The 13,139-nt window shown below is 60.9% G+C and overlaps 1 protein-coding gene across 1 annotated transcript in view; it reads right to left on the bottom strand.

Moving 5' to 3' along the window:
- ABLIM2 (actin binding LIM protein family member 2) overlaps positions 1-13,139 on the bottom strand; it is a gene marked incomplete at both ends in the record, with an annotated part of 96,784 nt that overhangs the window by 45,183 nt on the left and 38,462 nt on the right. Inside the window, 3 exons of the mRNA XM_080697287.1 lie at positions 2,124-2,156; positions 4,820-4,966; positions 9,415-9,492. Coding sequence (XP_080553413.1) covers positions 2,124-2,156; positions 4,820-4,966; positions 9,415-9,492 — 258 coding nt within the window. The remainder of the gene's footprint in view (positions 1-2,123; positions 2,157-4,819; positions 4,967-9,414; positions 9,493-13,139) is intronic.

Consider the following 13,139-nt stretch of genomic DNA (forward strand, 5'->3'; position numbering starts at 1 on the left):
GCCTGGGAGCGCCACGGTTCTGGAATCACCTGCTCTGCCAGTACCCGCCCCACATCCCCCCGCCTGCCCCTCCTCAGCACCCAGGGCTCCTTGGGGCAGAGTTCGAGGACCACTGAGCTACCCCCAGTCCGCGGGAACTCCTCACAGGTGATCCTGCGCACCAAGGGCTCTGGGGACAGCCCGAGAGGGGGTAGGTGCCCTCCAGGTCCAGGAGCCTGTCGAGCGAACCCACAGACACTGAGAACGCAGCAGGAAGAGTGGCGGCAGCGGCGGCGGGGCATGAGATGGCACAGCCCGAGGAATGGGAGCGGGTGGCCGGCCCTGCGCAGGAGGCACGCTGGCCCAGTGCTCTGTGGGGGGCCAATGCCGAGGCTGGGCCTCACGGCGCTGTGGGGGAGTGGTCTGGTCTGGCATTTGTGGCTGCCCCGGCCCATCTCAGCTGACCTGCGGCCCACACTGCCCGGGCCACCTCCAGGCCTTCCGGGGCCAGCCCTGAGCCTGTCCACCCCCGCCACGGGGGCCTTCTCTTCTGGCCAGAGCCCTGCTGCCCGCCTCCATCTCTCGTGTCCTCCGCAACCCTCTCACCAACACACACCTTTGGGGGTCCTGTCTCCTGGCCCAGCCTGGCCTGGGACTCAGAGGTCATGAGCCTGGGCTAGGGCTGGCTGCCCACCTGCAGCCAGTCCTACCGGCCCGAGCCCTTCCCAGCTGCCCGCGGTAGCAGGGTGACACGGGGCCCGTTCCTCTGAGCCCCGGCGCTGTGGCTAAGGAGACAGGGTAAGAAGCCAAACAGAAGGCCCAGGCAGGGGCTCCACCCAAGATCCCAGTTCTCCAAAGCTACTAGGGATGAGGGAGGCCTTAGCCAGGAGGACGAGAGGCGTTCCCGGGGAGCACTCCTGAGGGGGCTAGGAGCCCTGCGGAGGCGGAGGGTTGCAGTGAGGACAGCAGAGGCCCACCTGTGTCCAGAAGCTTGGCACCCCGCTGACCAAGTGTGAATTCTCGCGTCTGGGATGGGGGTCACGGCCCAAGGGGGGCTTGCGGTGAGGCCGGGCTCTTTGGGAGCGTGCCCTTCCCGCTGCCTCTGGGAGCAGAGCCCACGCTCCCTGTGCAGGTAATGAGGCGGTAGGAATGCCTGACCGGACAGCTCAAGGCTCACCGTGGGCTACCGCAGCCGTGTGGACGGGGGCCGTGGACAGCTCCTGGGGTCCGCGGGGGCTGGGGGCACAGCTCTGCACTGTCAGCCTCCTCTGTCGCTGTTCACAGCGTTTGCACTCGGAAGAATGGTTTGCTTTCCCCGTGCCTCAGTTTCCCCATAAGTAAACTGGATAAAATCACAGAGGTGACCTGCGGGGGTCTTGCAGGGTAAACATATCACTGGGTATAAATCACCCAAGATGGTGCCCGGTACAGGGCAAACACTCCACAGGTGTGCTCGGTCACTCTCCGGTCCTTTGGGTGTTTGTGTGGCACTGGGGATTGACCCAAAAGGCGTTCTACCTCTGAGCTACACCCCCACTCTTATTTTATTTTTTATTTTGAAAGAGGGTCTCTCACTAAATTGCTGGGGGTCTCACTAAGTTGCTAAGGCTGGCCTCAGAGCGGAGATCCTCCCGTCTCAGCCTCCCAAGTACTGGGATTCCAGGCACGCCTCACCATACCCAGCGTGTCCCTGTTCTTTGTTCCTGGCTCCCCATAGCCCTCCCTGCAGCTGCGCTGGCCCGCAGTGCAGGTCACGCTGTGAGTGCCGACCTGTGTCACTGATCAATTTGTGAGGGATGGGGAAATTTCCTAGATAGCTAATAACAAAGGAACTTGGTAGAGGGACTTGCAGAGGTTATCTTCGAGGGCCTGGGAGCTCCCCATATGCCCCGCTCAGGGACATGCTGCGGGCTTCGGCTAGCCCAGGGAAGCCACGACCCAGACCACAGCCCGCTCAGGTGACCTGTGTCCCAGGAGCCCGCGAGGGCGGGGCCGGCAGACACGGGAAGGCATGCAGATGAGCATGATTATAAAAATAACCAGCGAGGAGGAAGGCGCCTGCTCGCGGGCGCCCGGCTGGTTATCTTTATAAGCCAGCGGGTGGTAGCATCATGGCAACGGGCACAGGCAGGAGAGCGGGTTACCTCAGTCGGCGTTGGCGAGAGCAACTGGGGCGACTGTGGACACAACAGAGGGCCCGTCAGTGCCGGGACACCAGGCAGTTACATTGGGGGTGCAGGGGTGAGGTGAGCGGCAGGGAGCCTGGGGCGCCCACGCTCACATGGCACCCTGAGCCTTTCTGCGCGGAGAAGAGCCCACCCAGAGACTCTGTGCCAGAAAGCACAGGCTGTGAGACTCCTCTGGAGGACAAAGACATGGCCCGCGGGGACACATCCTCTGCTGCGGCCCTAGTCTCCATGGCAGCCCACCCCCTCCCTGCCTTCCCCCAGAGATCACTGGCTCCAGTGACATCCCGTGAGCCTGTCACAGGTTTTCTCTGGAAAAGACAGAAAAGAGGCCAAACAGAGAAGGACTTGGAGCTGAGGCTGGGGTGGGCCCGGCTCTGCCAGCGGGTGCTGAGCCAGGAGGACTGGCTGGCTTCCCTGGCAGGCACCTTCTGGGAGGACAGGGAACCCCGTCTGCCACCCACAGAGCGTGGCGGGGTGGGGGCTGGAGAGGTGGCTGGGCGGTTGGCAGGGTTAAGACCTCCATTGGTAGGAGGACCCTGCGAGGTGGCGGGGCAGGCCGCAGGGGCCATCCTGTGCTCTCCAGGGAAACAGGCTCTAAGGCGGGAAGCACACCTGGCAGGGGCCGGGGCACACCTGGACAGGTGGGTGGCGACGGGATGGTGGAGGGTCAGGGCTCTGGGAACCTTCCTCATGTGGCGTTCCCTCCCTAGAACAGGAAGGTCCCCGCCATGATTCCAGCGGCTCCCTCGTCCCGGCTACATCTGCCTTTGTGGTGAGCAGCTGGAAGGCCATGGCTTTGCTGTCCAGGCCCGAGGACAGCATCTGCTCTGCACTGTTGCCGACCCACAGAAGGAACCCCGGGTGCACACCACCCGCTGTGTTCCTGGCTGGGGCACTGGGGCAAGCTTGGGCCTTCGGGGCAGGGAGGGGCCAGAGCCAGCCCCGGGCCCAAGGCCTCGACCTGCCTCACCTGGCTTGCTTTCCCCATCTGCACCTGGATGATAACTCTGAAGGGACCAGGCTACGTAATGACAGAAATGCGAGCCTGGCCTGACTGCGGGGTGTGAGCAGACCCACGGGACGCGGGGTACCATAACACTGACCAATCTCCGGCCGCTCTGCGGGCTGCACCCAGGACTCCTGCCCACCTGGGCTGCCCTGGGCCGAGGAGGAGGTGGGTTTTGGTGGAACGTATCTGCCTAGGACAACCTGGCACTGTCGCAGTGGGGACAGGAGGGCCGAGGGTGGCAGAAGGCTACACCTGCAGTGGAGCAGCAGGCCGACCCTGGCCACACACGGCCCTCAAGGGACAGTCCTGGCACCAGGGGTCACCTCAGTGTCACAGACTCCTGCTTTTGGGGGTGGGCATCAGAGATGCTGAATGAGCCTGGTGGCATCACGCCACCCTGGATACTGGTTGCCGACACCCCACCTCCCCCTCTGTTCACGCTCGGTCCTTCCCAGCATGGCTTCCTGAGGGCCTCCGGGAGCGCAAGCCCTCCAACCTGGAGCGGGTATGCCCTGTCCCAGGCTGAGAGGCAGAGTCGAAGTCAAATCCAGCTCCTGCAACTTGAAGCCCGCATCTCAGAGGAGGCGTAGGGAGGAGGTCAGGAAATGGCCAGTACGTGGGCTTGGGGGAAAGAGCTGGACTCGGGCCAGGGAGCAGGGCCAAGTCGCCTGGCCTCTGCCTGTCGCAGGCCAGATGCTGGACGGAGACCCCAACCCTGCTCAGGCAGGTGGTGGGTGGGCACGCTGGGGACGCCCGCTGCCTCTCGCTGGCTCCGCTCAGTACCAGCGGGCTCGTCACGCACATTCTCAACTCCCCTGTATCTGGGGGGGCACCTGCTGGCCCCTGAGGGCTCCTGCTCTTGTCCCCTCTTGGCTCTGCAGGTGTGCCCCAGCAGCCACAACCCGGGCAGGTCGCAGGACCAGGCTGGGCCTCCCAGCATCACCCACACATGCACAGCACCCTATTTTAAGAAGTCACAAAATGAGAAAGACCAAAGTAAAAAATGCTTAAAAGAACCAAGATTTCCTGCCCCGGGGGAGTTCCTGTGCCTGGGCCACACCTGGGCCAATGTGTTCCGGCCAGCAGCTTGGCAGAAACAGCTTCCTATCCCAGGGAGCCACCATCGCACCGAAATCTCAATGCCAGAAGAAAAGCAAACCCACATGAGTCCCACATTGATGGAGAAGGGCCACCAAGCAGCGAAGGACACTGTCCACAGGACACAGGGGATAATGATCTGTGGCTCAATCGGGTTACTCAAAACTGGCTTAGGAATCCCCGAGGGGAGAGTGCTGGCTACTGAGTGTCCCTGGCCAGGAAAGCAGTGCATTTCATGAATCATGGCAATCGCAATGCCTAGGAAAAGCCAGGGATCTCCACGGAGTCTTTAACCTCCATCCCTTTTTCCTGAATACCATACACATCCGACTTCCCGTTCGGTTAACGGGACTCTTCCTGACTCAGTCCTCTGGCGAGGGGGAGTGTGGGGCCAGGGTGCTGAGAAGTATTTTAATGAGGTGGGACAGGCCATCCCAGGGAGCAAGGCACACAGAGAGCCCTGGAGCCTGCGGAGCCCTATCCAGCAGGGCGACGCGGGAGGGATGGCGCCTGGCTGTGGGGCCGGCCCTGGGCAGGGCCGTACCTCGCCGCAGCTCTGCCTGTCCCCCGCGGAGTGGCTGATGTAGGGCGAGTAGGAGATCATGTCCGGGCGGTCGATGTTATAGATCGCCTTGCTTTTGGGGAGAGCAGCCAAGTCCCTGTAGTCAAGGATCTCATCGCCAAGCTTTGCCTGAGAGAGGAGAGAGAGCAGAGGAAGGAGACTGGTGAGACCCGCACCCCAGCGAAGCGGCCACCCACGGCAGGGCCAAGGAGCACAGTGGCGGGCTGCAGGGCAGGAGAAGTGGAGTCTGAGAACACCGGCCCCAGGGGAGAGACAGGCAGAGGTCGGCGCGCAGGGGATGCAGCCAGAGGCCTGGACCGCAGCCAGCACAGGGGCCGCCAGCCTTGAGCACGGGGCCTCCCCCAAGGGAGGGAGATGAATGGGTCCCGGGTCAAAGAGGTCAATACTTTTGTGCCTGCCTGCCAGACAGCAGCCTGCGGCCTAAAAATGCACACACGAGCAGGTACACACACATTCAAACGCACATATACATATGCACACACATGCTTACATGTATATGGACACACACACACACACATACATGCTCACATGCATGGAACACACTTGTCTGCCTCTGGAAGGACACGCCCACGCCCGCACCCTCTGCCACGTGGTAGCACACGCTGCACACACCCACACACTCCCGCCCGCACGCTGGCACACACACTCCGCACTCGTGAGCACTTTACAGCAGCAGGATGGCGCTGGCTCGCGAGGGTGCATCACGGAGCTCAAGGTCCGCCCGGCCATGCCTGGCCCCAGGGGCGCTCCCTAATGTTGGCTGAGGTTCACGAGGTGCTCAGAGTGCCCGAGTGTGCTCGGGGCAGGCCCACCTGGCCGCAGCGCCCCGCTCTGCCTCACCCTGCCCACCTCATTCCACCCTTCAGACTGCATTGCCCCACCCGTCCTCTCGGCCCTGGCTCCACATCTGGATTCTACACTTACACCTGTTGTAGAATCCAGCCTCCTGCAGGCCTCTGCTGCCAGGGACCACGGACAGAAACGCCATCCACGGCGGCAGTGGACACGCGCTCAGGAACAGCGCCGTCCGAGCCCTTTGTCCCTCCCGCTCGGGCAGGCGCAGTGCAGCCATGTGTCAACACGTGAAGAGCCCAGGGAGGCAGGGCAAGTCGTCCAGAGTCACACAGCCGGGACAGCATGGTGGCCATCACCTGGAGCCCGTGCCCCCCGCCCCTGCACGGCCCCTCCGGGCCCCGCTGCTGCTGGCGAGTCGCCCCAGCTCCAGCTGTATCACGGGTCTCCGGCCCAGCTCCCCATCCTCAGCGGATGACGCAAGCCTTCCTACAGGCCCTAAACTCGTTCCCAGATGTCCACCCTGCTGGGTCTCCGCCCCAGGCCCACAGTGTGCCAGGCTCCTCAGGCCTCCTTACCAGCCCGTCCCTGACAGCGGGGTCCGAGCAGGCCGCCCGCATAGGCTGACTGGCCCACACCCCAGAGCTGGGCAGTGGCCATGCAAGCCACCTTCTCCCAGGCCTCCTTGGGTCATTGCCATGACGACGGGCTATGCACACGTGCTTTTTCTCTGTCTTCTTTCTTGAGCCCCGTCCAGCAAAATAAACAGCAGTGTGCCCATCTATGGCATCTCCATGAGCACGCGCTCCGGCCAACAATCGCAGAGCGAGCGTGGTGACGCTGCCTTGTGCCAGGCCTACTGATTGCTTTCTTGCCGAGGTCAGGAAAAGGTGTCAAAATGCTATATTCAGAGTGACTTCACGTTGTTGAAAAATAAATAAAGCCACAAAGAAGAGAGGCCTCCAGGGGGCGCTGTGCAGCACCAGCAGGGAGATGGGCGGTATTCATTTCCACCTTTGTGCTGACTGCTATGTTATTTTATTTTACTTTATTTTATGTTATTTTGGGCACTTGGAATTGAACCCAGGGGCATTTACTTTAACTTCAAGTTACATCTTCGGCCTGATTTTATTTCATATTTGGAAACAGGGTCTTGCTTAAGTTGCCGAGGCTGGCTTTGAACCTGTGATCGCCTCGTCTCCGCCTCCCAAACACTGGGATCACAAGTGCACACCACCATGCCCGGTGCACCACTATTTTTAATAATAAATGTGAATTACTTCTGTAATGAGAAAAGGCAGTAAAACAGCTTATTTTGAAAGCCTCACAATCTACTGACCCTGCTACATGCTCACGTGGCCTGCGGCTCTGAGGCCGAGGTGGGGCAGCGTGGCATAGCCCAGCGCCTGCTCCCGGAGCCTGGGAGGCTCTCCGGGCCTCTGTGGTATCCATCTAAGAGCTGGCAGCTTAGTTTGGGATGCTGGTTCAATTGATTTGTTTGCAGTCTTCTGCTTTAGACTGGAATCGTGTTTGCGCCTCTCTGCTGAGCGGAAAATCCATCTTAGCTAAAATAGCACAGAGAGCCCGGCCGGTGGGAAAGTCCTCGGCCACCAACATCCTGCACCCCTCCTTGGCCTGCACCCCTGAAACCACGTGCTCAGCCTCTGCCCTATCCGCCCCATGGACCAGAAGCCCCGAAGGACACAGTTGCAGCGGGGTTCCCAGGGCCCAGTGAGGGCCCGGCACTGGGCTGTGCTAGCAGCCACCTGAGAAGACAGGACCCACCATGGTTGCTCCCAGCCTGGAGCGGTGGTGTCCTGGAGGCAGCGCAGGCTTGGGCTCACAAAGATGTGGGTCGGAAGCCCGGCTCTGCCGCTCACCCCTGTGTGGCCCTGAATTGCGTTGGGACAACAGAGGCCACTGTGGCCGCTCACTCATGGCAATGGGGCCACTACACTGCCCGTGCCCTTTGCAAATGCCAGAGTGTTTTTTTATTTTTCATTTTATTTTAATTTTTTATTGCAGTATTGAGGATGGAACCCAGGGCATTCTGCCTCTGAGCTACACCCCAGCCCTATTTTTTATTCTTTATTTTGAAACAGGGCCTCATTAATTAGCTGAGGCTGGCCGCAAACCTGCGATCCTCCCGTCTCGGCCTCCCAAGTACTCGGATTCCAAGTGTGCGCCACCGCGCCGGCTCGGCTTGTGCCTTTAAAGCTCATACTTGGCGAGCAGCTGCCGATGGGTTAACGTCACGGCTGCCGCCGCCGTCTGTGAGGCCCTGCGTCCTGCCCCCTCAGACGTTAGCTCATTGGGTATCAATCATCCCAACCTGTAATTCATAATGATGAGACTGCTGTTATGGTGGCACTGTATCTCCCTGCAGCTCCTATGATAAAGTCCTAATCTTAGAAGGAGGCTGCATCTGGAGGCAGGCCTTCACAGAGGCCATTAGGTAACATGAGGTCAGTACGGTGGGCCCTGATCCTCCACGACAGGTGTCCTCATAGGGAGAGGAGATCAGGACATGGGCACACACAGGGCAGACTCTGAGGTCATGGGAGAAGGTGGGCTCTACAAGCCGAGGAGAGGGCCTCAGGAGGAGCCTGCCCGCTGACACCTAGATCTCGGGCTAAGTCTCTCTTGCCCAAGTACTCAATCTCCAATGGCAACTGCGGCAAGCCAGTAGCGATGGTAATCACAATACTGGCAGCAACCAGTTCCTAAGCCCTTCCGCTGGGCCAGGAGCAGCGCCCAGAGCCCTGCACGGTACCTTAGCGGGCCCGACAATGGGTAAGGGTCTCCTCGCCCTACAGACGAGCTCCCAGAGCTCAGAGAGGGCAATGCTTTGCTGGAGGTCACACAGCAGCCTGAAGGCCTCACACTGGCAGGCTGAGCCTGGAGGAGGCGTCTCCAAAGAGTCAAGGTGCCGCTGCTCTCTGGACAGTGACGGGTCGTTTATCCCAGGGGAGGATGCTCGTACGGTCACCCAGTAGAGTTACGGTCAGGAGCGACCCTGGGCCAAGCCCTCATGGGAGATTAGGGCTGAAGAGCTGTTCAGAGAAGAGCAGGCCTGGTCCCCGTGGGGTGTGGAGAGCCGGGTGCTGCCCTGAGCCGGAGGGGCAGCGCAGGGGTGACTTGTCCCAGGTCACCTGCCATGCAGGGACAGGGGCTGGGCCGCTGCCCTTGCAGCACTAACCCTGCACATCGGGACTCTCTCCTGATGGCAAATTGTGGTCGTTATACTAGTAACGTTGGCAAATAGTAATAGGAACAGGCTCCCATCTCTACTGGTACTACCTAGACGTAACTTCTGTTAACAGTTTGTTAGGATGTTTCTAATGATTTTTGCGTGCATAGGCACCCACGTTGGGCACACACAAACATGCGCACATGCGTGCACGTACTTTTTACTGACAGCAGGATGCCATGAGGTCCCTCACTCTTACACTTCTGCCATGGAGGGCTGGCCCCAGAGCGCTTCCCATGTTCCCACGCACGATCTGGGCTGTGATTCGCAAAGCCTGCGCCAAGCCCTTGCGCACGGGCCCACCCCCTCAGCCGCCCACATGACTTTGTCTTGGCACCATGATCGCCAAGGGCCATGTGCCAGAGCTGCAGCCAGCAGAGAGTTGGGGGTAAGCTCCCAGGGGAACTTCCAGGTCAAACAGATAAATCCACGGTTGTGAATGAACCTCACAAAAGTCTCAACAAGTGACTTCCAGAAGCCCCACCCCTGGTGCCCCGCACGAAGGCCCACTTACATAGATCACGCGGCTTGGAGACCCTGAGGTGCTGGAAGCAGGAACGGAAATGATGCTCTCCGAGGACGTCCGGGTTTCCTAGAGAAGAGCACGGAGGAGACTCAGCCAGACGCCCAGATCAGGGCCTTCTGAGGCTGCGCCATGTTCCAGCAGAACGCCCGTGCCAGGTTTTCATTTCCTCCCCTGGCTGAAGGGATTCTCAAAGTACACACAGGTGTGGGTGAGGACTGGAGGGCCGGTCAGGTGGGTGGCACGGCGGCACCACCCTGGGCTGAGGAGCCTGGCGGGAGGACCTTCCCTGGAGGAAGAGGAGGGTGAGCCCAGAGTGCTCTAAGGACCCTCCTGCCGCAGCCAGGGTGCCCTCTTGCACACACTACCCCAACCCGGAGGTGCGTTTCCCTCCTAGGTCATGGTGGCGTGTGGCTTTTTGGGAGACCCTCTTGATGTTGTCTGCGAGGATGGCCTCAGCCGGCTACGTCATTCCCCAGCCAGCCCACCCCATCCTGCATCCCACACTGGAGCCAACGCCCACACCCCTCTCAGCACCAGGACCACGGCTCCCAGCCCCACAGGGGCCCTGAATCGGCCCTTCCCAGCCAGCGCTGGGCACTTCTGCCACTCTGCCTGGTCTCCACCCTGGCCTGTGACCTCACAAGTCCCTCCTCAAGCAGCTGTTGCTGTCGGAGCCCCTCCTGCCACTCCTCCCTCCTGACGCCTCTGCTGGGCCAGAAGCCTTCCTGCCCTCTGTACGGGCACCTGCCTTCCTCTGAGCTCACCGGGCTGCCCACCTGCCTGGCGCTCCCACGCCTCCCCCTCCCTCCACCTGAGAGGGAAACCTCTCCCTCAGGGCCTCCCCAATGCTCAGGAGCCAGGAGCCCCAGATCCCCACCGAGACCCCCTAATGCCCCGCTGCTGCGGCTCCCTGGAGGCTCTGTCTAGTCCTCTGCGACTCCCCATAGTGGGTGCCGGGGGCCTGGCAGGTGCCAGCTTTAGGGCTGAGTGGGGCTCCTCCAAAGTCCCTTGGTGATGCCCTGCCCCTCAGGATCCGAAGTGTGACCCTACGTGGAGGTACTTTAAGTAAATGGGGTCCCTGGGGCGGACCCTAATCCATCTGCTTGGTGTCTTCATGAGAAGGGGAGACAGGGACACAGACACACATAGAGGGACAGCCACATGAGCACACGGGGACAAGACACCAGCCACACACCCAGGAAGCAGCCCTCAGGCCTCAGCCTCCAGCTGGGAGTAAGGGGCCTCTGCCATGTCGGCCACCCGGCCCCAGAACTGGCCCTGGGCGGGTGTCCTCCATACGGTCAGCATAGCACCAGCAAGGACAGGCGGCCACCAGGACTAGACGCGGCCACACGCGGCAGGTTTGCACAAACCTGTAAGGCATAGGGCATGGCGCCCGGGCAGGCCTGGCTGCAAAGTGGGCTCTGCGTCTACAAAGGAAAGAGGAGGGACAGGCGTGACGCTCACGCCCACCATGGCCGCCCTCCACCTGCCCGCAGCTCCCGGGCACCCTGCCGGACCACGCTGGAGCCTCCCGGATGGAGCCCTGCCATTCCCTGCACCTCCCCGTCTTCCACTGTGCGGAGGACAGGTGTGGACTTGGGGCCTGCCCGACCCTCAGACCACGGGCTTCTGGGGTCACCTCACATAGCCCATCTTGCCCCAGCGCTCGGCCACCCAGCACCTCCCATAACCCCACAGCGCTGCAGAAGAGGAGCCCCCTCACACCCTAACTTCTGTGTCTCTGGCAGGCCGTGCACTTTGCTGGCCTCGGATACTGTCTGCGTTGATTTCAAGCACTGAAGATGCCCTTCGAACCTCAGTTTCCATCTCTATATAACAAAAAAACTCCTAGAAAAGACACGCTCTCCTGCTAGGGCACTGGCCTCTGCACGGCGGACAGCGTTGTAAGCGCCCTATGCCACGCGTGCCTGCAGGAACAGCTCACATGCTCCTTGACCCACAGCGCCACTCCCAGCCTGCTAGGGGCTTGGGCCACCCCAGCATGGCCCGGGGACCGGCTCTGCTCTGAGCAGCGTAGCAGCAGATGAGCCCTCTCTGCCTCAGAGTCAGGGCCTGCCCGCGGTCAGCCAGGGGACAGCAGACACAGTGGACACAGGTGGAAGACCACGGCTGTCTGATCGCTCCCTCCCCTCGCTCCAGTTTGCCCCATGGAGCATCAAGGTGAGTCCACATCCGAGTGTCCTCTGGGGTCAAACGAGGCCTGTTCAGGCCCAGAGAGACGGGCAGCTGGAACTGGCTGCGCTCCAAACGCCAAGTGTCCTGTGGCTTGACTGGGGAGGCCTGGCTCTCAGTAAGGGCTCAGGAGTCTGGGCTGAGGCCCAGGGAGGGACTTGCTCAGGGCCACCCCGCTGGGAGGAGGCGGAGCTGGGCTTCAGTGCCCAGAACCCTCTCATTCCTTCAGCCAGAACATCCTTGAGTCTGGGCCTCAGCAAGCCTGGGTGCTCCTTCCTCTGAGGACTCCACAGTCCCTAACCTTCTCCAGGCTCCCACCCACAGGGAGCAGCTCAGCCTCTGCGCCCAAGGGGACAAGGAAGCACCGCCATGGAAACAGCAGCCTTTGGAACCCGCCTGCAGGGCTCCTTCCTCCTCTTAAGAAGCCCCCCAGCCCAGCCCCAGCGGGAGCCCTCTGGGAGGAGCATCCCAGGCTCACTGTGACAGTTCACTAGGGCTCAGCTCTGGCCTTGAAGCCCTGGCCAGTCCCCTGTACATCACTCGCTTCTGAGACACATGACCCCAAAACCTGGCTGGGCAGTACGTCTCAGCTCCAAGAAGCCATCTGTGACCCCTGCCCAGCTGGGCTGTGCCCTCTCTCCCTCAGTGCAGCTGGGCACCCTGCGCCTCGGAACCTACTGTCCCCCGTCTGTTTCCATGGAAGCCCTCAAAGGTAGGGGCTGTGTATATCTTCAACATCTCTGGGTTCCAAACACCCAATTCCAAAACACACTGGGTGCGTGTTGAATGATATGATCAAATGCCGAGGGACGCACCGGAAGAGGGAAGTCAGGACCCGACTCCTCCCCTTCCTCCTCCTCCTCCTCCTCCTCCTCCTCCTCCTCCTCCTCCTCCTTCTCTTTCCTTCTTCTGATAGTAAAGTTTGAACCCAGGGGCATTCTACCTCTGAGCTAGGCCCCCAGTCCTTTTCGTTTTTATGCGGAATCAGGGTCTTACTAAGTTGTCTGGCACACAGTAAAACGTCTGCACTCAAGCACCTGGCCTTGCCTGGAGAGACCTTTGATCTTGATTTCTGGAAGGGGCCACCTGTGTCCTGCCTGGCTGGAGTGTTTTGCTTAGGGAGTGGCTGACCTCATGTGACCATCTCAGGTGGGAGGTGGCCACATCAGAAGGACCCAGCTCTGTGACTTCCCGTGGGAGCTGCGGGTCATGTGCTGTCGGCTGACCTGAAGGCTTGGGATGCTGAGCTGGGGTTGGACATGGGGAGGGTGACGCGTGCTGATACCATCAAAGAGGATGACGGGAGCGCTGTGGCCAGAACCTCCTGCACTCCACCCCATGTCCCTCTTTCTTCAGCTGATTTCACACTGTCCCTCCCTGTGAGGAGCCAGAACTGGGAGCACACCAGCTTTCAATGAGGGCTATGGGCCCTTCTAGTGAGTCTTCAAACCTGTTTGGGGGATGCTGGATTTGTAGCTGGTGTCAGAGAGAGGGTGGCCTTGGGGCCTGAGTTCATG

The sequence above is a fragment of the Muscardinus avellanarius genome (assembly GCF_963383645.1).
Source record: "Muscardinus avellanarius genome assembly, chromosome: 6".
NCBI lineage: Eukaryota > Metazoa > Chordata > Mammalia > Rodentia > Gliridae > Muscardinus > Muscardinus avellanarius.